The 27793-nt window shown below is 37.0% G+C and overlaps 1 protein-coding gene across 2 annotated transcripts in view; it reads right to left on the bottom strand.

Annotated features, from left to right (window-relative positions):
* Window positions 1-27793, bottom strand: part of TRAPPC12 (trafficking protein particle complex subunit 12) — a 189656-nt gene that overhangs the window by 72599 nt on the left and 89264 nt on the right. For both annotated transcript variants that reach the window (XM_007476184.3, XM_007476185.3), the window contains exon 6: window positions 8886-8998. In XM_007476184.3, the coding sequence (XP_007476246.1) occupies window positions 8886-8998 (113 nt within the window). The remainder of the gene's footprint in view (window positions 1-8885; window positions 8999-27793) is intronic.

Below are 27793 nucleotides of genomic sequence, written 5' to 3' on the forward strand. Positions count from 1 at the left end.
TTGGGGAATGGCTGAACAAATTGTGGTATATGTTGGTGATGGAATACTATTGTGCTCAAAGGAATAATAAACTGGAGGAATTCCATGGAGACTGGAACAACCTTCAGGAAGTGATGTAGAGTGAAAGGAGCAGAACCAGGAAAACATTGTACACAGAGACTGATACACTGTGGCACAATCGAATGTAATGGTCTTCTCCATTAGTGTCAATGCAATGTCCCTGAACACTCTGCAGGGATCTAGGAGAAAAAACACTTTCCACAAGCAGAGGACAAATTGTGGGAGTTAAAACACCAAGGAAAAGCAACTGCTTGACTACAGGGGTTGAGGAGACACAATTGAGGAGAGACTCTAAATGAACACCCTAATGCAAATACCAACAACATGGAAATGGGTTCGAATCAAGGACACATGTGATACCCAGTGGAATCGCATGTGTCGGCTATGGGAGGAGTGTTGGGGGGGGGGAGGAAAAAAAATGTTCTTTGTTTCCTAGGAATAATGTTTGAAAATGACCAAATGAAATAATGTTTAAAAGGAAAAAAAAAGAATGAAAACAAATTATATTCAGGTCTCTCAGATCTAATCACAGTAGACTGCACTGTCACAATAAGAATATCTCATTAAAAATGTTTCTTGTCTTCCAATTTTACATTAGTTGACTAAATAAATATTAATAAATAAGTATTAACAGAACTTTCCGATTTCTTATATAACTTTAGGTAGATATAACGCAGTAAATGACTTCAGGAGAAACAATATTTACCTCAAACAAATGATTTTTTTAAACAGAGATATCCGCAGGGGGAGCATGTACATCATAAGGGAAATCATAGTGTGAACCATCTTCCCTAATAGTTTTGAAATAGGTGAAATCTAATTAAAATGACTATTAATGGGAAAACTTCTGGGTTTAGAGAAGCTACAAAAGGGCAACAGGTAATCTATTTGCCTTGGTGGGGCAAATATAGAATGATATAGACTTATATAAATTTTAATACTTTTTTAAAAAGCACCAGTTAGGGGAATAATAGCCTCTCTTTCACCTACTATCTGCTTCTGATGATTGATATGGGGTACAAATGATTCTGTCAGAAAGAAGAGAGAAAGTACAGCAAAGGATAAAGATATCTGAGGAAAGAAAATGGAGACCTTAGAAGTACAGATGGTCTTTTCATTGGTTATTGATCAATTAAAATTAAAAAAGACTTTAAGGTGAAGAAAAGAGAAAAGTGACTAGGCATATGCACCAAATTATATACATTGACAGAAATTACTACATATAAAGAGTAACAGTAGTAATGATCAGAAATTCATAGGAGACACAGTCCAAGAGAAATGGCAACATTAAAATCAGAAGCCTTAGATATCCAAATGACAATGAAAGAAGATAGACAATAATCAGAGGAAACTGATAACATTCAGAGTTGAGTAATGGGTTCCTTTGTAAGCTAGAGAACATTACTACTAATTTGAGGGTTTCAAGTAAAAGTGGGATAACCAGTTGTCAGGCAAATGGAAGAAGGATTTTGTTTAGATAAAGTTTTTGTAGACAGTAAAAAATTATTTGCCACATTTAGAACTATGCCCAAAGAGTGCTAAAAGACTGCCTGCCCTTTGATCAAGCCAAAGCACTGCTGGGTTTGTACCCCAAAGAGATAATAAAGAAAAAGACTTGTACAAGAATATTCATCACTGTGCTCTTTGTGGTGGCCCAAAACTGGAAAATGAGGGGATGCCCTCCTATTGGGGAATGGCTGAACAAATTGTGATACATGCTGGTGATGGAACACTATTGTGCTCAAAGGAATAATAAAGTGGAGGAATTCCATATGAACTGGAATGACCTCCAGAAATTGATGCAGAGTGAGAGGAGCAGAACAAGGAGAACATTATACACAGAGACTGAAACACTGTGGGACAATCTAATGTAATGGACTTCTCTATTATCAGCCATGCAGTGATCCAGGACAATTCTGAGAGACTTATGAGAAAGAACACTATCTACATTCAGAGGAAGAAATGTGGGAATATAAACACAGAAGAAAAACAACTCCTTGATCACATGGGTTGATGGGGATATGACTGGGGATATAGACTTTAAATGATCACCCTTGTGCAAATATCAATAATAGGGAAATAGGTCTTGATCAATGACACATGTAAAACCTAGTGGAATGGCATGTCATCTATGGGAGGGGGGTTGGGGGAAGGGAAAGAAAGAACATTATTCATGTAACCATGGAAAAATACTCTAAATTAATTAATTAAATAAAAATTTCTAAAACTTGGTGGGGGTAGGGGGGATTATTTGCCAGCTATGGGAAAGACTGAAGCAAACCTTTACTACTTGGGACTCATGTGGCATATGGTGCAATGTAAAGTCATATCATCTTACAGAATCACAGAATTAGATTTTGAAGGGAACTTAGTGGCTATCTAGACCAATTCACAAATAAAAAATTAATACTTCATTATATCCAATAAGTCATTATTTAACATTAAAGACCTGTAAGACCTGTAATCACTACCTCTTGAGATACCTGTTCCACTTTGGATAGCTTCATTAGAAAGTTTTCCTGAAATCAAGACTAAATATATGTGTCTGAAATTTCTACCCAGTGTTTGTGGCTCTGCCCTCTGGGGCCCAACAGAACAAGTCCATTCCATTTTCCAAATGACAACCTTTTAAATATTTGAAGATAGCTACCACAGCCCTCAATATTTTTCTTCTCTGTGCTAAATGTGTCCTGTTCCTTCAATCCTCATGTTGTAACATTTAATCTCTAATAATAAAAATATTATAGTTTAGCAGGTTTATTAAATGATCATTAGAAATCAAGGATTAAAGAGGATCAGCCAGTTCAAACACCTGCCTTACGACCACCAAGCTCAGTACAGGAAGTAAAGAGGTATGATCTTCCATGTCCCCGCCTTATATCTCCTACCTCCAGGAAATATGTAATGACAGGAAGTCAGTGGGCTCCTGGGAATTGTAGTTCTTTTTTTAGGGTAACAGATTTTCAATTATACACTATCAAATGGAGAGAAGGCTCTCTGCTATTCTGGTTGCTCTCCTCTGAATATATATTAGCTTAATTATCCTTAAACTGTTGTGCCCAGAACTCAACAATAATATTTCATGAGATGTAGTAAGGACAGATTATAGTGGGACTGTCACCTGCCTATTCTTGGAAGCTAAGTCCCTTAATGAAACCCAAGATAGCATTAATTTTTTGGCAGCTGTATCACATCACACTGCTGATTAATATTGAGCTTTCAATCAAGTCCACTAAAAACTCAAACTGTTTTTCAGGACAATTACTGTTTAACCATGCCCATCTCATCTTTGCAATATTTGAAATTTATTGTTTTGTACCCAGGTATAAGTCTTTACATTTATCCTGTAATGATGATATTTGAAAATAAGTATTGCTTTATTAGTTTAGGGATAAAAAGTAGAGTTCTACTTTGAAAAAGAATTGGAGTTTGAAGCAGAGCTGAGAGAGTATGTTGATTTCAGATGTTGACAGTTATAACTATTTTTCTGTGTCAATTACTCTCTATGGCAGTTGGGAGTTGGTCTCTAGCAGTTGGGAAAGACACACTCAAGAGACTCTCTCACAGAGCTGGAGGAGGTAACAACTTTGCCTCTCTCTCTGTCTTGAGGGAAAGATCTGAAAGAGGTTAGGGTTTTCCTTTCCCAAGTTGGGAAACACTATTGACTATCTATTATGGTTTTTATAGATTGATTTAACTCTTAGAAGACCAAAGAACAACCTGGTCTTTGGTTTGGACTCTGAGTCTGTTAAGGCTCAGAGTCCTAACTTGATTCTTGTTGAGACTCAACCAGCTAGCCTTTGCAATTTGATAATTTGAAGGCAAAGTTAAGAATTATTAGGATAATAGTGGTAGTTTTTATTTAGATAGTATAAATTTGGGTTAGTCAGATCAGGGAGGATTAGTGTAGCACAGGAGAAGCAGTTCCTTGTGGAACCAGGGAGTTTATTTGAGTGGATTTAGAATTCCTTAGAATCAGAAATCCTTGTTATCCTTATATACTTCAATAAATATTTTATATATAAGAGTCTCTTTAGCATCCTTGCACCTAGCCCTGAAGGGAAGTTCACATTTGAGATTCACTTCATCACCGAAGATACTTTCGATTATTGGCATAGTTGTTCCATCTATTTTTATGTAACTTGTTATTATTATTTTTATAATCCCGACTGAATTTTATCTCACTAGATTTAGCCCAATGCCATAATCTGTAAAGTGATTTTTATCATGCAGGTTGTATTATCCAATGTATTAGTTATTTCTCCCAGCTTTGTTTCATCTGCAAATCTGGTGAACATGTCATTAATGCCTTTCTATAAATCACTGAACAAAATGTTAAATAGCACAGGGTTGTGCAAAGATCCCGAGTCCTCCACTGGACTCCAAGTTGTCAAAAAAGCATTTACACCTGTAGTTAGTTGGCATCAACTGGCCATCTAAACAGTTCCAAATAAATCTGACTGTATAATTGTTGGGTCTATATATTTCTTAAAAACAGCCTGAAATACTTTATTAAAAACATTGTTAAAATCAAGCTAAGTTGCATCCACAGCATTCTCCCCATCTAATTAGCAATCTTGATAGTAAAGGAAAGATTAGCCTAACTTTTTTTTTAAACCCTTACCTTCCGTCTTGGAATCAATTGATTCCAAGGCAGAAGAGTGGTAAGGGCTAGGCAATGGGGGTTAAGTGACCTGCCCAGGGTCATACAGCTGCGAAGTGTCTGAGACCACATCTGAACCTAGGACCTCCTGTCTCTAGACCTAGTTCTCAATCCACTGATCTACCCAGCTGCCCCTGGTATAACCTCTTCTTGATGAAGCCATATAGGGTCTTTTCAAACATCACTTTCTTACTAGATGTTCATTAACAACCTTCTTTTAAATAATACATTCTAGAATTGTCTGAGGAAACAAAGTCAAGAGCATTAGCCTCTATTTTTTAGATTTTGTTCACTTATCTTTTTGAAAACCAGGCCTTTCTCTAGACTTATAGCTCCTCTACCATTTTTCATGAGCTTTCAAGTAACCCTACAATGACTAAAAATCCTATGTGCTGACTCTAAGGATATGAGGGTAGAGTTCATCTGGCACAGAAAATTAGAATTCATCAAGGACACCTAGAAGTTCTCTTATTACATCTTCACTTATCTTCAGTATCCATCCCCTTCCAGCCATTTTTCTTATCTCATCCAAAGATCAGAAAATTGAGAAGCAAATTAAGAATTAAGTAGTATCTTTTTTGTTGTTAGGATGATCATCTGGTTCCCTGACCCAGTCTTTTCTTTTTGCTTCTTTGACATTTGTTTTTCTCCCAGGAATTAAAAAAACAAACAAACAAACAAATCCATTTCTAACTAGTTGTTAAACCCCACTGTTTTCTATCTACTTGACATCTCTCATATGTCCCCTTCTCTCCTCTGACACTGCTCTTGACTCAGGGCAGGTCTTATCTTCTCAGACCTTAATAAGTGTAGCAACCTGCAGTGAAGGTCTACAAGCTCTAATTCAGACAGTCAACAAACCTTTATTAAATACTTATTATGTGCCAGGAACTCCGCTAAAGGCTAGAGATACAAAGAAAGGTAAAGTCTCTGCTCTTGAAGAGTTCCCAGTTGAACAGAGGAGAAAGTATGCAAAGAAGTCTGAACAAATAAGCTACATATAGGAGAAACAGAATAGAATTCAGAGAGGTTCAGGAGAAAAACCTCCTGTAAAAGATGAGATTTTAGATGGGATTTGAAGGAAGGTGGGAGATAGGGATGAACAGAGAGAAAATTCCAATTATGGAGTACAGCCACAGAAAATGTATAGATAGAATGTCTTGCTCAGAAACAAGCAAGAAGACAAGTATCACTGGAATAAAGAGTATGTGAAGGAGTAGAAGGTGATAGCAGAGGCTTTCAGTGCCAAACATAGGATTTTGTATTTGATCCTGGAAGTGATAGAGAGCCCCTGGAGTTCACTAAATAGCTGGGAGTGGTGGCATTATTAAACTACACTTTAGGAAATTCACTTTAGTGACTGAAATGAGGAGAGACTTGTGGTAGGCAGACCCACCAGTAGGCTATTAACAATAGTCCAGGCATGAGGTCATAAGAGCTTGTACTATAAGTATAATAATGGCAGAGTCAGAACTGTAATGAGGAAAAGGAAAGAAAATCTTTGCAAACAGAGGGTAGACAGGAGAGTTTGCAAAGAGGACTTGTTGCATGCCATGGAACTGTAAGGACCTTATTCTTTTTTTAATTTTTTTAAAAATTTTATTTGGCCAATGTCAAATATTATTTCTTGGTTACAAAAATCATATTTAAGTCCTCCCTCCCCTCCCCCCACCCTTCTCGTAGCTGAAGCGCAATTACACTGGGTATTACATGTGTCCTTGATCAGAACCTATTTCCATGCTGTTGATGTTTGCACTAGGATGTTCCTTTAGGGTCTATATCCCCAATTATATCCCCCTCGACCCATGTAAACAAGCAGTTGTTTTTCTTCGATGTTTTTACTCCCACAGTTTTTCCTCTGAATGTGGATAGTGCTCTTTCTCATAGATCCCTCCGGGTTGTTCATGGTCACTGCATTGCCACTAATGGAGAAGTCCATTACATTTGATTGTACCTCACTGTATCAGTCTCTGTGTACAACTTTTGCTCTGCATCACTTCCTGGAGGTCATTCCAGTTCCTATGGAATTCCTTCAGTTTATTATTCCTTTGAGCACAATAGTATTCCATCACCAACACATACCATAATTTGTTCAGCCATTCCCCAATTGAAGGGCATCCCCTCATTTTCCAGTTTTTGGCCACCACAAAGAGCACAGCTATGAATATTCTTGTACAAGTCTTTTTCTTTATTATCTCTTTGGGGTACAAGCCCAGTAGTGCTATGGCTGGATCATAGGGCAGACAGTCTTTTATCGCCCTTTGGGCATAGTTCCAGATTGCTCTCCAGAATGGTTGGATCAATTCACAACTCCACCAGCAATATATTAATGACCCAACTTTGGCACATCCCCTCCAGCACTCATTACTTTCTGTTGCTGTCATGTTAGCCAATCTGCTAGGTATGAGCTGATACCTCAGAGTTGTTTTGATTTGAATTTCTATGATTATAAGAGATTTAGAACACTTTTTCATGTGCTTATTAATGGTTTTGATTTCTTTAACTGAAAATTGCCTATTCATGTCCCTTGCCCATTTGTGAGGACCTTATTCTAAAGTGTGGGATAGATATAAGAGAGACACACTGGGAGAGCTGAAGGGCATTGGTTCCTGTTTGTGGGAGAGCTTGGAGAGGTAACTTCTTGTGGTTTGTTCCTGACTGAGCCAAGTGGGAGTTTGACTACCTATTTCCAGGGGAGCCTAAGCTACCATTCCTGCTTTCCTAGAATCCTGTGATTGAGATTTTATTAAACTCTGTCTCCTAATTTCTCATCCAACTGTGGTCCTGAGTCCTGAACATGTTTCCTGAATTCTGTGAAGAGAACTGCTGGCAAGCCAGTAAACCTGTCTGAGGAAAAGGCCTGAAGCTATCTTGGGCCCAGGTCGAAGATGGTGAACTCATAAAGAGTTCAAAGCTGCTACTCTGATGAACTATAAACTTATCCAAACATTATTTGTGTGGACTAGGTAAATCAGGTAGCTAAACAATGGGTTTTATAGACAGAGAGTGTAGACATAGGCATTTGGAAGACTTTGAAGATGGTTCTTTGCAGAACTCCTAGAAAAAGGGGGAGGAGTATCCAGATTTCAGTTATGGATTCCTTTGTTCCTAGCCTTCCTCTCCTTCATTTGAATAATATAAACCCTATTTTGATGTTTCTAAACCTTTAACTAATAGTCAGATAGCATTCTGGGCCAGAAGGGCCTGCTGGTCCTATTCCCTATTAGGTGTATCTAACCTTGATATACTAAATCTACAAACTTCACATCAATATTACTCACATATTTCAGAAGAGAGAAAGGTGCAAATTCAAGATAAATTGTAAAGGAAAAGTTGAGGAGAGAGAGAGAGAATATCGCTTGGTGAAGCAAAGGAGAGAGATGCCCCCTGCTGAGAGGAAGCAGCAGGGGTCCAATAAGGACTGTTTGTCCTGGAATGACTGAACTGAAGTTCAGCTCCCTCTATGACCAGAAAAGATAGTCCACTTATCTGACTAAAGCTTAATAACCAGTTGGGATTGGAGTTTTTTCCTTAGCTTCAGAGTTGAGGCCATGCCCAGAGGCTGGCAGAGGGTTCTCCTACTCCCCTCTACTCTATATCAGTCCTGCTTTGTCTAATTCAGAATCTTAGCAGTAGACAGAAAAGCAAACAAGAACAGTTCTGACCTTCAGAAGTAATTGGGCCTAAATCTTCGGGCTGAACCAAGAAGAGGCACACCACTCCAGACTGGGCTGAAGAAGCTCCGCTCTCCTCCAACACCAGGAAGCAAGCGCCCCCCTCCCCCCCCCCCCCACCGGCAGGAAGGAAGTGCTAGTCGCAAGACCCAACTGCCACTCCAAGTTGCCCCTTCCCCCCCAAACTGTCAGTCTTATTTCCTTTCCACAGATCTTATTCCTCTCATCCACTAAAAAGCAAACCTTATCGGAGTGGGCAAATTTTAGCATTAAATTCCTGCCTAACACTAACTATTCATAGTCAGCAAATATTATTTTTCAAGTTAGAAGATAACAGCACACTCTTTCTGAACACCACAAGAGTGCCATCTTATCTTTAAGCAGGAAATAATCATTGGTAGATGGGCTTTTTGGTTATGGTGAAACAGAACAATTAAAAAGATGTTTCCAATTCTAGGAAATAAAGATCACTGTGGTGAGAGATTTACCTTACTACAGATGGTTTTCATGCTGTGAAGTCTATCAAGTGACTCTTGAGGGTTTCCCAGATATTGTTGAAGCTCTGCATGCAAAATCCTCATTGAGAAAGGCACCATTGAACCTAGAATAAAAATCAAAATCTGCTCAATTATTTTACTACTATGTATAATCCTTGAAATTTCAATACATGTGGGTGTATATATGGCCTAAAAGGTAATGACAAAAGTGTTTTATTTTTACCACTTTACTTCTTATATGAAATAGGTAAGAGTGCTAACTGCATAAAAATGTGTTCCATTTCAGTGTAGAACTGTGTAAAAATTTTCAGTAAGTAATAATCAAAGTACACAAAGATGCAGGTTGTGCAATGTAATCAGAATGTGAGGCTTGAAGTCAGGAAGACCAGAGTTTAAATTTGGCCTCACATACTTCCTAGTGGGGTGATCCTGGGAAAGTCACTTAATCTTTGCCTTAGTTTCTTCATCTGTAAAATGGGAATATGTTTATCAATTGGGGAATAGCTGAACAAAGTGTGGTATCTGATAGTGATGGAATACTATTGTGCTAAAAGGAATAATGAACTGGAGGAATTCCATGTGAGTTGGAAAGAGCTCCAGGAATTGAGACAGAGGGAAAGGAGCAGAACCAGGAGAACATTATATGCAGAGAATCATACGTTATGGCACAATTAAAAGTAATGGATTTCTCTACTAGCAGCAATGTACTGATCCAGGACAATTCTGAGGGACTTATGAGAAATCCACACTCAGAGAACTGTAGAGGTTAAAATTAGGAGCTTGACAAAGATAGAAGAGCAGCTTAACAGATTTCTGTTTTAACTGAGAAAAAATAGTAAAGATGAAAAGAGAGATTTAACTATCTACCCTAGTACTACCTAAAATCTTCTTATATCAACCTATAAACTACCTGAAAACTATCTTCTGAGAGAGTCTCACTAATAACTCTTCAGCCAGCTAACCATGCTGAACCTACACTATATATATATATATATATATATATATATATATATTCATTCTAACTAACTCACTAAACAGTGGACAGCTACCAATCCACACACTCTCCTTCAATCAGATTTTACAGCAGCCAACTGTTACCAGCAACTACCAGCAGCACCCTGCCCTCAGGAAACCTTAGAAGGAAAGGCCCCTTCTTACACCTGATTGCCTTTATCTCTCACTGTTCAACTGTCATTCTTACATCACTCCTCTCTGAGAGCAGTTTCTATTACCTTTAACTGTGGGCTGGTCTCAATGGTAACAGAACCTCTTATATTTGGGCCTGGCTCTCTATCCACTGAGCCAGCCAGCTCTTCCCCCAGTTAAGTTAGAGCAAGGGATTAAGAATTCCCTTTTGCAGAAAGAACTGTGGGAGTAGAAATGCAGAAGAAAAACATATAACTGATTATATGGTTCAATAGGGATATGACTGGGCATGCAGACTCTAAATGATCACTCAATTGCAAATAATAATATGGAAATATTTTGAACAATGATAAAAGTAAAACCCAGTGGAATTGCTTGTCAGCTCTCGGAGGGGGAAGGGAGGAGAGGAGGGAAAGAACATGAATCATCTAACTATGGAAAAGTATTCTAATAAATAGAGGGAATAATAGCACCTATTTCCCAGGGTTCTTGTGAAGCTCAAGTGAGATTTTTTTGTAATAGCCTTTAGCATAGTGTCTAGCACTTAAGCAGGTTCTATATTTGTGGAGTTGAATCTTGGTGGTCCACACCCCAAATTCATTCTAATGAGCAGATAGGAGACTTGATAAGATGCTAGTAGAAAAATGTGACCTTTATTAGAGAAAGGGAGAGGACAGGGGCACTGCTCAGAGTGGTGGATTCAAAAACAATGGTAGTAGTCTCTCGGTAACCGAGGATGCCGATTGTCTTTGTGTGTTTTTGTGCACAAAGACACTTGTGCATGAAGATTTAAGTGGAAAAGTTGATGCACAGAGACAGTCCCACTCTCTCGGCGTTGGAAGCCTGGGTCCAGTGGCACGAAAAGTTGTTACACCTGGAGACTTCCTCAGCTGCATTGGATGGCCATGTTGTCTTTTGTGCTCCAACACGCCCTAAGCACTCCACAGTGCCTTGCTGCATCGCCATCTCAGCCGTTGAACCTTCTTATTGGTTTCTTCCACCTGTTCCGCTGAAGCAGTCTTCACATGCTGGGTGAGCAAAGCCCTGGTTCACCAGGGGTCCACGACGACCGATGGCTACCCTCACAAGGTTTGGCTGGCCTGTCGAAGCCATTGCCTGGGGTGTGGCTGCTGCCGCATGGTAGTAGCTACTGGGAGCCACAAGTGAGAGCTGGGTGTCAGGTGAGGGTCAGAGGCTGGAGAGCTGCCCTAGGAGGGCACGACAAGCCTTCCATACCAAAGATATTACTCCTCCCTGAGCACCCCATATCCAAGGGTATACAAGTGAACTCATAATTTATAGGAAACTAAAACAATGTCTCTTTAGTCAACCACCACCTGTTTATGATACAATGTCTGTGTATGTTATATACTTTTTAAATCTTGAACTATCCTCATTAAGTTTCTCAGTAATCTTGAACTAATGGGAACATCCCTCAAGTTTGCAATTTCTAAATTGAGTCCGAGTTTAGACATGGCCAAGGTCTTTCAGATTGAAATATTTGGTATAGGGAGTTTAGATGGTAACTTTAGGTTTAGGACTTTTTTTCATGGGTATTTTCCATTACCTCCTAGCTTCTAATCTCTTTAACCTTTTGAATACTGAGTATCAGAGCTATTAGGAATTCATAATAAGAAAAAGGGTAAAGGGGGAGTTTTTGGCCACATAAGAGTGCTAATTAGGACAATTAAAGGTGTATATGTAAAATATACTGCTTGGAGACGGGGATTTCTCTACTCTTCATAAAGAGAAATTGGTATCTCTCTTCTGAAGGGCACCTAACTTTCATTAATTTTCTATAGGAAGTTGACAATCTAAAATTACTAACACTAGCTAATATATGCTGGAGATTAATACATGATTTCAACCCACACATATATAACATAACATAACATAATATAAATGCTTATTTCCTTCTTTAATCCTTACTTCTATATAGTATTGTTCTGAGATGTCAAAAAACAGAGTAATTCCAATGCAATCTAGAATAATTCTTTGGCATAAAAAGTTTAATAATTCTCTCACTAATAGGAAACAACTATGTTCTACTACATCCCTTATATCCAGTTAACTAGACAAGCTCTTTTTTTTTTTTTAAATCCTTACCTTCCATCTTAGAGTCAGTACTATGCATTGGTTCTAAGGCAGGAGAGAGGTAGGCAATAGGGGTTAAGTGATTTGGCCAGGGTCACATTGATGGGAAGTATCTGAGGTCACATTTGAACCCAAGATCCTCCCATTTCTAGGCCTATCTACTGAGCCACCTAGCTGCCCTCTGGACAAACTCTTAAGTGCAAACTCATCCTAAATATAAACTATGGAGACTTCCAAGGACATAAATATTATTTCCTTTTAATTTTATTGAAGAGACTTAACAGATCTACAGACTACATAGGTAGGTTTTATATATATACCACCTCCATCCCCACCCCAATTCAAATTTGGGTTCTTAGAGCCCATTAAAGCCCTAAGAAATGAAATTCCATGTTGTTTTGATGAAGGAAAGAAATTCAGAATATGTCCCAGATGAGAGGAAATAAATGTATTGCGACAAGAACCCTAGGCACCAAGGAAATGAGTATGAGTATCTATGGAAAAAGTTTAGAGCATGAAAACTCTAAAAACAAGTTTTTCTAGTAATCACTATGCAACAATGTTCCCAATTTCCCTGTCAATATTTATCTGAACTATTATTCAGGGCCTGTGAGTGATATTTGAGGACAGTGAAAGGGGATTGGCACAAAGTACTCTTGATGATCACCATGGGCCTCCCTTTTGTTCCCCACTGATTAGACAAGAGTGGTAATAAAAATTCTGTGTATGTGGGATTGATCAAATGCTTCTTTTTTCTACCTGAGATTTGGATTCTTCCTGTATTGGTCTATAGAGATAGGAGTGCTTCGCAGAGAAGGGAGGGTAGTTGAACAGCATGCAAACTTACAGCAATTAACTCCAGGTAGTAGGTCTACAGGAATATAGTAGCCACAGTTTAAGTCAAAAAGAGAACTGCCAAGGAACCTTCCAAGCAGCTGCTGGTAGTTGGGTACAGTCTAGGTTCAAATCTGGCCTCAGACAGTTCCTAGCTATGTGATTCTGGTATATTGGAGGCTCAATTACTAGGGTATTTAAGGTAAAGGAAAAAGCTGGAACAATGACTCTAAGAAATATGGTCAAGGAGAGAATTGAATTCTCAATTCTCCCCCCCTCCCATGCACTTCCTGCTTCCATCTTTGATCCTAAGGGCTATTCAGAGATGGTAAGTTACAGCAGCTTTCAATAGACTAATTTCACTTCAAAATACTGGAAAAGGATTTATTTTAAAGGAAAAAAGGGTAGGGAGTAGGGAATAAGAGTAGAGAGAATTTTGGGTTTCCCTAATCTATTATAAATTCAATATCAAGAAAGTAGAGTTGAATTGCCTTTAAGGGAATATTGTTAATAATTTGAAAAGATCTTCAGAGCTGAAGCCCAAGTCTTCAAGTTGAAACCAGTAGCCAGAAATCACAGAGTAAATCTCTCTGTCAGCTTTGTTCCTCAGTCTCAAGGAAGAAGGATAGTAAAATCAGTTTGTGTGCCATCTTATTCAAACTGCTTTTTCCCTGGCCACATTCTTCTCTGGAATTTTTCTGATTGACAGATTTTCAAAGTTCCATGGCTTACACTTGCTTGCAAGTCTTCCTGTAGCAGTAATCAGCTTTTTCACACTGGACAAATCACTTAACCCCCATTGCCTAGCCCTTATCACTCTTCTGCCTAGGAAACAATACATAGCATTGATTCAAAGGTGGAAAGTAAGGGTTTAAAAAAAAAATGAAGACACTGGGAAGTATTTGGGAGACCACTGTGTACAGCACCGAATAAGGGAAGTATTTAATGGTTTTCTTTGCAATTTTTCTTTCAAAATTATATAGCTATAGAAAGGTGACTGCTTATGAGGTAATCAAGGAAAGATGGGGAGAGAATACTGAAAGGAGAATAAACAGCTTAGAACAGAAGGTAGAAAACTTTACCCAAGTTTAAATCTTTAAAAAAGAGAGCAAACCAAGCTCCATGAATCCAAAAGACAACAAAGTAAAAAAAAGTTACACAACTGAAAGAAAATATAAATTATCTTCTGTGAAAAATAATTAGCCTAGTAAAAGATTGAAGATAGGTATTTAATAATCATCCTACTCCTTGAAATCCATAACCAATCAAAAAACCTAGACCATATTTCAAGAAATTATAAAACGAAAACTACCTAGATTTAATAATACCAGATGGCAAAGAGAAAATAGAAAAGATCCCATTTACCACCTTCTGAAAGTCCAAATTGAAAATACTCAGGAATATCATAACCAAAAAACAGGGCATAAAGCTTCTGTCAAAAAATAAATACTGAAATTGGGCATAAACAGAGAAAGTTTAAGTACTAAGGAATCATAATGAGGGTTACCTAAAATTTGGCAGCAAACACTGTAAAAAAGAGGAAATCTCTAAATGCAATATTCCAAAGACAAAAAGATGATTTAACAATAACTTAATTCTGAAATTTTTAGCATAATTCAAAAGAGAGAGAATAATGGAGCATTAATAGAATAGAGAGCTTTTGAGTATTAATGATAGAAAAGATCAGAGCTGAGTAAATATTCTGAAATGCAAAAAAAAAAAAGGAATCAAGAGAGATCTATTAGAATAAATGTAGAGGAATGTTTCCAGGGGGCTAAATAGTGAAGTGCTTAAAAGAATACTTTTAAAATACTTTTAAAGGGTCTCAAAGAGATAAATAAACAAACATTGTTCCTGGTTGTTTTAAATTTTCTTGGTTTTAAGAGAGGAAAGAAAAGAGAGCAGAAAAATAATACATTAGGGAAAAAAGAAGGAGGAAGGGGGAGAAATTTACTCTTTCACAAAGGGAGATGTTAGAAGAACTGTGAATTTAAAACACAGAAGAAAGTACAGGGGGAGTAATCTGATGATTATACTATGAAATGGATACAGTAATTCTGAATACAAATACATACATATACATATATGAAGTTTGATGTAGAGTATGCCATAGAAATACACAAAACTCAAAAGGGATACACCTGGATATAAGGAAAGGAGAGTAGCAATATAAAGCAAGACTAGATTTAGGGACATAACAGTCACAAGCAATGTGTATGAAGGGTTTATCATAAAGAGTGGTGAAAAAGAAAGTATAAAATCCCGAGATCTGTATTTGGACTTTGCAAAGAGAAGAGAGAGGAGTAGGAAGAGTCCACTTCAATTATAGATTACTAGTGTTGATTAGATTCCTTCTTTTTTTCTACTCCTTTCTACTCCATTAAAAAAAAAGTGGGAAGAGGAAAAATTCCACAATATTATGATAATCATCATCACTATGAATGTGAATGGATGAATGTACCCACAATACAGAGAAATGCTGACTGGTTTAGAAAGCAAAATCAAACATTATGTTGCTTTCAGGAAACACATTTGAAACTAAATATTTGTATAGAATTAAAATAAAGGGCTAAAGCAGAATTTATAATTTTTGGCAAATTCAAAATCACATTCTCATTTAGGTACCATAGAATTCTCTGTGGAGAATTAGATAAATCTAACACAAGAATTTTTTTTTTTAAAGTTAAAGATGAATAGTATTGATAGAAAAGTCTTATATGAGAAATCTCTAAATGGAGTCAGAAAGAAATATACATATTTCTAAGTTGTGTCACACCTTTATAAAAAAAATTACCATATGCTAGGACATAAAAACCTGGAGCTTAAAAACAAATGCAGAAAGAAATGTTAAGTACTTTATTTAACAATCCTTATATAATAACACATCATAATAAAAAATATTTGAAAAAATTTCAAATATAAAGGAGGATTAAAAACTTAATACTAAAGAACCAAATTGAAAAAGAAATCACACAAATAAAAGATGATTCAATGAAGGAAAATAACAATAATGAGACAAGGAAACAAAACTTTTGGGATGCAGCCAAAGCAGTATTCAGGGAAAATATTTTCATTTCCATATTCATTAATTAGAAGGAGAAAGAATAACTGAGCATGCATCTAAAAAATTAAAAAAAAACAACAAAATGCCATAAAACTATAATTAAAAAAACTCAGAATTGGCAAGTATATTAGAGGTTCTAGTCCAAATCACATCTGAACAATACTCCCCTCTCTTACTGTACAAGTATACTTTTGTGTATGAAGAACAGCATATTGCAATATCTTGCTAAAAAGCCCCAGGACTAACCATCATTTTAAAAAATAGACTAATAACAAAATTAATTACAAGATCACAAAGTACTCTGCAAAGAGGTAGACTAAATAGGATCCACATTGAATGTAAAATCTTACTGTTGTTATGCCTTTGCCTTCTCACCTGTAAAAAACTTCTTTTTTTGATATCTCTCATTTCTAGGGTTTCAAGACATTGTCTATTCTAGTTTCTCCTCCTAATTATATGACTGCTCCTTTTCAGTATCCTTTGCTGAATTTACTTCCAGGTTAGGGCTTGCTAACCATAGGTATTTCCACCCAAGTCTGTTCTGGGTCTTTTTTTTTTAATCTCTATACTATCTAAGTGGGGATCTTATCAGCTCCAAAGAATTCAAGGATTACCTTTAAAATACAGAAGATCTTTAGGTAATTTCTCCAAACCTAACTTCTCTCTTGAACTCCAATCACTTATCTTCAACTGCATATCAATATGTCCCAAACTGAATATATTATCTTTTCCCTATTATAGTAAGAACACTGCTAATCTCCCAATGACTTTGGCTTGTACCTTCAACGCTTCATTTTCAATATCTCTCATATATGGTACCTTATCTCCTCTGACATATATACCACTCTGATGCAAACCCTCAACACCTCAAATATGGATTATTACAATATCTTTCTGATTCATTTTCTTATCTCAAGTTTCCCCGTCCAGCCTACCTCCATCCATTTGCCAGTGACTTTTCTCAATTGAGTCCATGTAACTATCTGAATCAATACATTGCAGAAGTTCCTTACTGTCTATATGATCTAACATAAAATCCTGTTTGACTTTTAAAGCCTTTCACAATGTAGTCCAAACCAATTAATTCCCTCTATTCATTTTATTATTCAGTGACAATGGCCTCCTAATGTGGCACTCTATCTCCTGATTCTATGCCTTTTGACTGACTGTTCCTCTCATGCCTAGAATTCTGTCCTTTTTCTTCATCTCTACCTACTGGCTTCTTCCAACGCTCAACTCAAACCACAGCTTCTGCAAAGGGCCTTTTCTGGTATCCCTTAATGTTCATACCTTTTCTTATTTATTATCTCTAACCCTATATGTATCATGTAGGAATGTAATTGCTTGCATATAGTCTTTTCTATTAACATGTAAGCCTTTTGAAGGCTGGAACTACTTTGCCTTTCTTTAGAACCCCAGAGCGTAGCATTATTTCTGGTACCTCGTAAGAACTTAATGTTTGTGGACTTGTTGATTAAAACAAGAATATAGTATATGCCCCTACCTACTTCATAGAGAAGTATTTTTTAATGAGTTAAGGAAGTGCTTTGAATGCTCTGCAAAAGCATTATTTAAATTCAAAATATTACTAGTGTCATTAATGCCAAAAGATATACAGAAAACAAAACATGAAAATAATGCTGAAATCATTCTCTTTATTAATGGAATCTTAAGAGGCATTTATTATTTAGGAAAACAGCAAGAAGTCAAACATTTTTTATATCCTTTATACATTCTCTTGTTCAAAGTATAATGTGAAGTGTTTTACTTTACAGAAAGAAGAGGAATAATAGTCTTTGAAATCTCATGATAGAAGGATATGAGAAAGACCTTGAAACTAGAATAGTGGCAACACTAAATACTTAAAAAAATTCACTTAGGGAGTTTGGTGGTAAACTAAAAAATATTCAAATGACTCTTAATAGATAAATAAAGTGTATCATGCATGGTATTTTTCATAATTTTGGCAGTATGGAAGGCTAAAGTTTATGCAAGGTGTTATCAAAATGAGCACAAAAGATGACTTGTTAAAGTCTGCTTAAATGACAGTAAAAAGTCAATAAATTGCTTTTCTTCTAATTCAGATGAATGAATTACTAAAGGACTGATTTTTGAATATTTATCCTACTTAATGTTTCAAAGAGAATTTTGATATGAACAACCCAACTTTGATTTGATACATTTCAGGACACTGGTAGTATGTCTTACAGATTTCTTTACAATGACAAAAGGAAGATATCAATAAATATACACTTACATGAATAGACATAGCAACCCATTGTATGGATAGAATTTGTTCCCTAGGATTCTCTTACCCACCATCCCATTTGCATGCTCATGCTGAATGCAAACACTACGTGCTTATGTACATAGGCTTTATATTCATGTAATTCTGTCCGTCTCTCCTTCCCAGAATGCTACTGTAGAGGCTGGTGGGGAGAGCTTGGCAGGATAGTTTACTCATGTGGTCATACCTAAGCTCTGTACTTCTATTTTTGTTTCTTCTACTTCAAGTAATTACTAAGAAATCATTTAAAATATAATACTTGGAGTTCTTGATATTAACCTAAATCTTACACCATTGATATATTCCTACCTCCAATGATGTTGATTGAAAATCATCTGTGACTTAGTTCCATAGATCTCTCATATATAGTCTTCCCATGAAGCTACCTTATGAAGTCCACCCACGTGGTCTTTTGACACATGGGTACCAGTGAAGTACTTTGCCTGTTTCTTTTTCTACCTATACATCAATATATCTCCTTTTCTGATTATACATTTCACAAATGGCACCTTTTATTCTACTTTTTACCTGTAAATCATGATTGGTAATAACCTGAAGTATATCGTGCTAAGTGTATGTCTTAGTCCATATATGACCCTCAAGGTTACCTGAAATCTTGACTCTGTCCTGGACGATCTTTTCTTCTAAATCTATACTATCTACCTTGGTATCAGCTTATTTTGTTTTATCATTTCTATGCAGATCACTTCCAAATCTATATACCCAACTCTCATCTCTTTAATTAAGTCCCATATTACCAACTGCTTGCTGGCATCTCCATTGGAATGTTCTATAAATACTTCAACCACAGTTTATACAAAACCCCTCTCTCCTCCTCCAAACATGTCAACTCTATAACATGATGTGGCATCAGGTGAATACTTTAATGGTCATGATTCAAGAAATAACTAAATTTGGACATACATCTTTCTATCCTCTTGTACCAATATTTTCCAAATAAAAAGTAGGTAACAGGAAGTAAAATGATGGAACTGAGTGGGTAAGTTGTTGCTGAAAGCAAGTATGAAACCCCAAAGATGCAGATACTTTGGCAGGGGCATGATAATGGCATCAAGGTGGGAGGAGGACTGGACCCAGTCAGGAAGAACTAAATTCAAATCCAGCTTGAGACACTTACTAGCTGTGTTACTTCAAGTAATTCATTTGACCTGTTTGGCTTAGTATCTTCAATTATAAAATGGTGATAATAAAAACATCTATCTTCTGGGGCTGTTGTGAAGATCAAAGAGTATAATATTTAAAAAGCGCCCAGCACATTGCCTATTGCTATTGTTCAGTCATTCTATTATGTCCAACTCTTTGTGTCCCCATGGACCATAGCATGCCCAATCCTTTTATCCTTCAATATCTCTTGAAATCTGTCTGGGGAATGGCTGAACAAATTGTGGTACATGTTGGTGATGGAATACTATTGTGCTCAAAGAAATCATAAACTGGAGGAATTCCATGCAAACTGGAACGACCTCCAGGAATTTAGGCAGAGTGAAAGAAGCAGAACCAGTAGAACATTGTACACAGAGACTAATACACTGTGGTACAATTGAAGGTAATGGACTTCTCCATTAGTGGCAATGCAGTGATCCTGAACAACTTGGAGGGATCTATGAGAAAGAACACTATCCACATTCAGAGGAAAAACTGTGGGAGTAGAAACACAGAAGAAAAACAACTGCTTGATTACATGGGTCGAGGGGTTATGGTTATGGATGTAGTCTCTAAATGAACATCCTAATAAAAACACCAACAACATGGAAATAGGTTTTGATCAAGAACACATGTAATACCCTGTAAAATTGCACTATGGGAAGGGTAGAGGGAGGGAAATAATATGATTCTTGTAACCAAGGAATAATGTTCTAAATTGACTCAAAAAATAAACTGGAAAAAAAAAAGGATTAACTGATTTAACCCAGTGGAATTGTGTGCCAGCTATGGGAAGGGGGTTGGGGGAAGAGAGGGAAGGAACATGAATCTTTTAATCATAGAAAAATATTCTAAATTAATTAAAAATTTTCAAAAAAATTAACTGATTTGATCTTGCTATCTAAGAAACTCTCAGAAGTCTTCATTACCACAATTTCAAGTGTTTTGATTCTGCAACACTCAACTTTCTTTATAATGTCCATTTCTTGCAGAAATATATTGCTACTGGAAAAACCATAGTTTTGATTATATGGATCTTGCTGGCAAGGTAATATCTCTTTTTAGTACACTGCACAGATTTGCCTTGACTGTCTTTTGTGAAAAAGAATTCTTTATTGTCTATCCTTAGTTCACACTAACTTAAGTACCTCACTAGATTGTGAAGATAGGATTAACTCTTTTGTCTACCTTTTGATTGATTCAACACAAGCTTGAACTAGGTGGAGGAGCTCTCAAACCATTTAGTGAATTCATACCCTACTTAGTGCTAGGTGAGAAGCCAGCAAGACACTTAGAGAGCTCCACCAAAAAGGGACTAACTCAAACAGTCAGAAACTTTTGAATTCTTTTAAGAGTTCATAGCCTCAGAAACTGTGAACCCTTTCAATGAGTATTCACCCCTCCAGAAGGTGTGAACTGGTTCCTACAAACACTTTACCCTGGGCAGTGCCAGAATATTTGGAAACTGTGACTGGCCCCTCTGAAGAGGGCAGAGACAAGGAGTCACCATAAAAGCAAGCCCTGAACTCAGTCTGGGGAAATGGTCTTGGAGAAGATTGTCTGAAGAGATTGTCTTCTGGAGATAGACTTCTCTTTTATTTTTTACCTTTTAAACATTATTGTATTTGGTCATTTTCAAACATTATTCATTGGAAACAAAGATCATTTTCTTTTCCTCACCCCCCCCCCACACCCCCATAGCCGACACACTATTCCACTGGGTATCACATGTGTCCTTAATTTGAACCCATTTCCATGTTGTTGGTATTTGCATTAGTGTTCATTTAGTTTCTCCTCAATCATATCGCATCAACCCCTGTAGTCAATCTGTTGTTTTCCTCGATGTTTTTACGCCCACAGTTTGTCCTCTCCTTGTGGATGGTGTTTTTTCTACTAGATCCTTGCGGATTGTTCAGGGACACTGCATTGACACTAATGGAGAAGTCCATTACATTCGATTGTACCACAGTGTATCAGTCTCTGTGTACAATGTTTTCCTTGTTCTGCTCCTTTCACTCTGCATCACTTCCTGAAGGTCTTTCCAGTTCCCATGGAATTCCTTCACTTTCACTTTATTATTCCTTTAAGTACAACAGTATTCCATCACCAACATATACCACAATTTGTTCAGACATTTCCCAATTGAAGGGCATCCCCTCATTTTCCAATTTTTGGCCACCACAAAGAGCACAGCTATGAATATTCTTGTACAAGTCTTTTTCCTTATTATCTCTTTGGGGTACAAACCCAGGAGTGCTATGGCTGGATCAAAGGGCAGACAGTCTTTTATTACCCTTTGGGCATAGTTCCAAATTGCCCTCCAGAATGGTTGGATCAATTCACAACTCCACCAGCAATGAATTACTGTCCCCACTTTGCCACATCCCCTACAGCATTCATTCCTGTCCTTTGCTGTCATATTGGCCAATCTGCTACGTGTGAGGTGATACCTCAGAGTTGTTTTGATTTGCATCTCTCTGATTATGAGAGATTTAGAACACTTTTTCATGTGCTTATTAATAGTTTTGATTTCTTTATCTGAAAACTGCCTATTCATGTCCCTTGCCCATTTATCAATTAGAGAATGGCTTGATTTTTTGTACAATTGATTTAGCTCTTTGTAAATTTGAATAATTAAACCTTTGTCAGAGGTTTTATGAAGATTGTTTCCCAATTTGTTGCTTCCCTTCTGATTTTAGTTACATTGGTTTTGTTTGTACAAAAGCTTTTAATTTGATGTAGTCAAAATTATTTATTTTACATTGTGTGACTCTTTCTAAGCCTTGCTTGGTTTTAAAATCTTTCCCTTCCCAAAGGTCTGACATGTATACTATTCTGTGTTCACCTAATTTACTTATAGTTTCCTTCTTTATGTTCAAGTCATTCACCCGTTCTGAATTTATCTTGGTGTAGGGGGTGACGTGTTGATCCAAACCTAATATCTCCCATACTGTCTTCTAATTTTCTCAACAGTTTTTTATCAAATAGTGGATTTTTGATCCCAAAAGCTGGTGTCTTTGGGTTTGTTATAGACTGTCTTGCTGAGGTCATTTACGCCAAGTCTATTCCACTGATCCTCCTTTCCATCTCTTAGCCAGTACCAAATGGTTTTGATGACCACTGCTTTATAGTATAGTTTGAGATATGGGATTGCAAGTACTCCCTCCTTTGCATTTTTTTTTCATGATTTCCCTGATATCCTTGATCTTTTGTTCTTCCAAATGAACTTAGTTATGTTTTTTCCTAATTCAGTAAAGAAGTTTTTTGGTAGTTCAATGGGTATGGTACTAAATAAGTAAATTAATTTGGGTAGGATTGTCATTTTTATTATGTTAGCTCATCCCACACATGAGCAATCAATGTTTTTCCAATTATTTAGATCTAGTTTTAACTGTATGGAGTGTTTTGTAGTTGTGTTCATATAGTTTCTGTGTTTGTCTCAGCAGATAGATTCCTAAGTATTTTATTTTGTCTAGGGTGATTTTAAATGGTATTTCTCTTTCTAATTCTTGCTGCTGAAATGGGTTAAAGATATATAGAAATGCTGATGACTTATGCCGGTTTATTTTGTATCCTGCAACTTTGCTAATGTTGTTGATTATTTTGAGTAACGTTTTGGGTGATTCTCTAAGATTCTTTAAGTAAACCATCATAGATAGCTTGGTCTCCTCAGTGCCAATTTTAATACCTTCAATTTCTTTTTCTTCTCTAATTGCTACTGCTAGCATTTCTAGTAAATGTTAAATAATAGAGATGATAATGGGCATCCTTGTTTTACTCCTTATCTTATTGGGAAGGCTTCCAGTTTATCTCCATTGCAGATGATGTTTGCTGATGGTTTTAGATATATATTGTTTATTATTTTTAGGAAAGGCCCTTCTATTCCTATATATTCTAGTGTTTTCAATGGCAATGGGTGTTGTATTTTATCAAAGACTTTTTCAGCATCTATTGAGATAATCATGTGATTTTTGTCAGTTTGCTTGTTAATATGGTCAATTATGTGGATGGTTTTCCTAATACTGAAACATCCTTGCATTCCTAGTATGAATCCTGCCTGGTCATAGTGGATAACCCTTGTGATGACTTTCTGGAGTCTTTTTGCTAGTATCCTATTTAAGATTTTTGCATCTATATTCATTAGGGAGATTGGTCTATAGATTTCTTGCTCTGTTTTTGACCTGCCTGGCTTTGGGATCAGTACCATCTTTGTGTCGTAAAATGAATTTGGTAGAACTCCTTCTTGGATCATTCTGTCAAATAGTTTGTATAATAATGGGATTAGTTGTTCTTTGAATGTTTGATAGAATTCATTTGTGAATCCATCTGGACCTGGGGATTTTTTCTTAGGGAGTTCTTTGATGGCTTGTTCAATTTCTTTTTCTGGTATGGGGTTGTTTAAGTAATTTATTTCTTATTCTTTTAGTCTAGGCAATTTATATTTTTGTAAGTATTCATCCATATCACCTAGATTGACATATTTGTTGCCATATAATTGGGCATAGTAGCTTTTAATGATTGCCTTAATTTCCTCTTCATTATAAGTGAGGCCTCCTTTTTCATCTTGGATATTGTCAATTTGTTTTTCTTTCCTTTTTTAAATTAGATTGACTAGTACTTTGTCTATTTTATTTGTTTCTTCAAAGTACCAGCTTCTAGTCTTATTTATTAAATCAATAGTTCTTTGATGTTCAATTTTATTAATTTCTCCTTTGAGTTTTAGGATCTCTAATTTAGTCTTCATCTGAGGATATTTAATTTGTTCGCTTTCTAATTTTTTAATTTGCATGCACAATTCATTGACCTCTGCCCTTCTTAATTTGTTAATATATGAACTCAATGATATAAATTTTCCCCTGAGTACTGCTTTGGCTGCATCCCATAGGTTTTGAAAGGATATCTCATCATTGTCATTTTCTTCAATGAAGTTATTGTTTCTATGATTTATTCTTTAACTAACCGGTTTTGGAGAATAGTATTGTTTAATTTCCAATTAATTTTTTAATTTACCTCTCCATGTACCCTTACTAATTATTATTTTCATTGCATTGTGATCTGAGAAGGTTGCATTTATTATTTCTGCTCTTTTGCACTTGTTTGCAATGTTTTTATGCCCTAATACATGGTCAATTTTTGTGAATGTACCATGTGCTGCTGAAAAGAAGGTATATTCCTTTTTGTCCCTATTTATTTTTCTCCACATGTCTACTAAGTCTAATTTTTCTAAGATTTCATTTACTTCTCTTACCTCTTCCTTATTTATTTTTTGGTTTGATTTATCTAGTTCGGATAGAGGAAGGTTCAGGTCTTCCACTAGTATAGTTTTTCTATCTATTTCATCCTTGAGCTCCACTAATTTCTCCTTTAGAAATTTGGATATTATACCATTTGGTTCATACACGTTGGGTATGGATATTTCCTCATTGTCTATACTGCCTTTTATAAGGATGTAATTACCTTCCCTGTCTCTTTTAACTAGATTTGTTTTTACTTTGGCTTTGTCAGATTTCATGATCGTGACTCCTGCCTTCTTTTTATCAGTTGATGCCTAATAGATTTGGCTCCATTCTCTTAGTTTCACCCTATGCGTATCTACCTTCCTCATGTGTGTTTCTTGTAGACAGCATATGGTAGGGTTTTGGATTCTAATCCACTCTGCAATTCGCTTGCGTTTTATGGGTGAGTTCATTCCATTCACATTCAGAGTTATGATTACTAGTTGTGTATTACCCAGCATTTTGATTTCTACTCTTGTTCCTGCCTTTTCTTCTTTCACTATTTCCTTCTACAACAATGTTTGTTTTAAATCAGTCCCCCTAGTTCCCACCCTTATTTTACTTCCCTTTCTACCCCCCTCCCTTCTTATTCCCCTCCTTTTTTCCCCTGTAGTCTTTCTAAAATTAACCCCCCACCCCCTCCCTCCTTTGTACTGCTTCCCTCCCCATCAGTCTGTTTGTTACCCTTCTACTCCCCTATAGGGAGCAAATCTATTCTCTGCCCCAATGGATTGGATTGTTATTCCCTCTTTGGGTCAATTTCTAAGCACATAAGAGTTGAGTATTTCCTATCTCCGACCTCTTTACCCTTACAGTGTATTGACGTTCTCCCCCCTCCCACATATGAGCTTCTTTGTGACATAAAAATATACCCCCATTTGCTTCTTCTCCCAGTTCTTTTAATATTAACCTATTTTTAGCTCTAGTTATATATGTGTATATATATATGCATACACATGTGTATGTATTTATGCATGCATATATCTGTATATCTATTTTTGTCTTGTCCTTTCATCCTATGCAATTTGTCACTGTTCCCTCTTAAGTGTACTTCTTTTTGGTGCCCAGGTAATAACAACAGTTTTTAAGAGTAACCAATGACCTCTTTTCTTATAGGGATACATATCATTTTAACTTATTGAGTCTCTTAAAAAATTGTTTTTTTTGTTTTGTTTTGTTTTTCTTTTCCCCCCTCTTTTTTAATTACCTTTTGATGATTCTCTTGAGTTCTGTGCTTGGACATCAAATTTTCTGTTCGGGTCTGGTCTTTTCTTTATGAATTCTTCTATTTTATTGAATGACCATAATTTCTCCTGTAAGAATATAGTCAGTTTTGCTGGGTAGTTGATTCTTGGTTGTAGACCTAGTTCCCTTGCTTTCCGGAATATTCCATGACTTTCGGTTTTTCATTGTGGATGCAGCCAGATCCTGCGTTATTCTCACTGTGGTTCCGTGGCATATGAATGATTTCTTCTTGGCAGCTTGTAATATCTTTTCTTTGGTCTGATAGTTCTTGAATTTGGCTATAACATTCCTGGGTGTTGTCAGTTGGGGATTAAATACAGGAGGTGATCTGTGGATTCTTTCAATCTCCACTTTTCCCTGTTGTTCTAGGATATTGGGGCAGTTTTCCTGAATAATTTCCTGTAGTATGATATCCAGGCTTTTTCTTTTGTCATGGTCTTCTGGTAGACCAATGATTCTTAAATTCTCTCCTTGAACAATTTTCTAAATCCTCTGTTTTGTGAATCAGATGCTTCATATTTTCCTTAATTTTTTTCATTCTTTTGTTTTTTTTTTTATAGTGTCCTACTGCCTTGTGAAGTTACTTAATTCTAGTTGTTGTATTCTGGTTCTTAAAGACTGGATTTCATCCCTGGCTTTTTGGCCATCCTTTTCCTTCTGGACTGATTTTCTTTGGAGGTCATCTTTCATCCTCTTTACCTCATCTTTCATCTCCTTTTTCTCATCTTTCATCTTCTTCACCTCATCTTTCATCTCCTTTGCCTCATTTTCTAGCTGGTTGACTTTTGGCTTTCAAGACATTATTTTCTGTTTCCAGATGATTTATCTTAGTTTTTAAGTTCTTTTCCCAATTGTCTTCAGCCCCTCTTAATTGTGTTTTGAATTGCATTTTGAGTTCTTCCAAAAGCTATATCCAATGCGCTGGGATTCATGATTTTTCCTTTGCTGATCCCTTCCCCTCTGTTTCATTTGCTCTTTGCTCGTTACCTGTACAGAAGCTGTCTATTGTAATTTCTTCTTTTTTTATTGTTTGCTCGTGTTTACCTCTTCTTTTCTCCCCATATTTGTGCTCTTGCTCCTCTCATTTTTTTTTTTTTTGGTTTTTGGGGCTGTCAGTCTCCCCTTTTGGAGCTTTGTCAGATCTCTTGGTACAGTCTCTGGGGGAGGAATGGTGGCTTCCCCTTCCTTTGGAGGCTTTTCATCGGATTAAGTTCAACTGGGTTGGGCTGTATGTGCTCTGAGGCCAAAGACTCCTGGAAGGCTGGAGCCTCCCAGACTCTCTCCAGTTCTCTCCAGCTGCTTCTCCGCTGCCTGCTTTCCATGCTCTGAGCCTGGCACAGCACTGTCAGCAAGGTACACCAGTGCCTTTGCCCGCCCAGAGGTTCCTGTCCTTGCGGGAGGCCCTGCACTCTAGGTGGGGAAGGGTCCTGGCCTCCCTGAGCTCTGAGGACTCCTGATGGGATTAGTTCAACTGAGTTGGTCTGGATGTGCCCTGAGGAAAAAACCTCTGGTGAGACTGGAGTCAGAAGGAAGGACCCAGCCACGGGACTGCAGGCTCTTCAGTCTCTCTCTGGCTGCTTCCCTGCCGCCTGTGTTGGATGCTCTGAGTCTGGCCCAGGTTGCTCTTAAGGTACATCCTCCAGACTGGCACATTTGCCTGTCCAGAGGTTCCCACTGCCGCTGGGGGCTCCGTGCTCTGGGTTGGGGGAGAGGCGTCCTGGGACCTTCCTTCTATCTTCCCCTTACACCCAAGTGTTCTCAGATTCTGGCTTTTAGGGGGCGTACCTTT

This window comes from Monodelphis domestica, chromosome 1 (assembly GCF_027887165.1).
Source record: "Monodelphis domestica isolate mMonDom1 chromosome 1, mMonDom1.pri, whole genome shotgun sequence".
NCBI lineage: Eukaryota > Metazoa > Chordata > Mammalia > Didelphimorphia > Didelphidae > Monodelphis > Monodelphis domestica.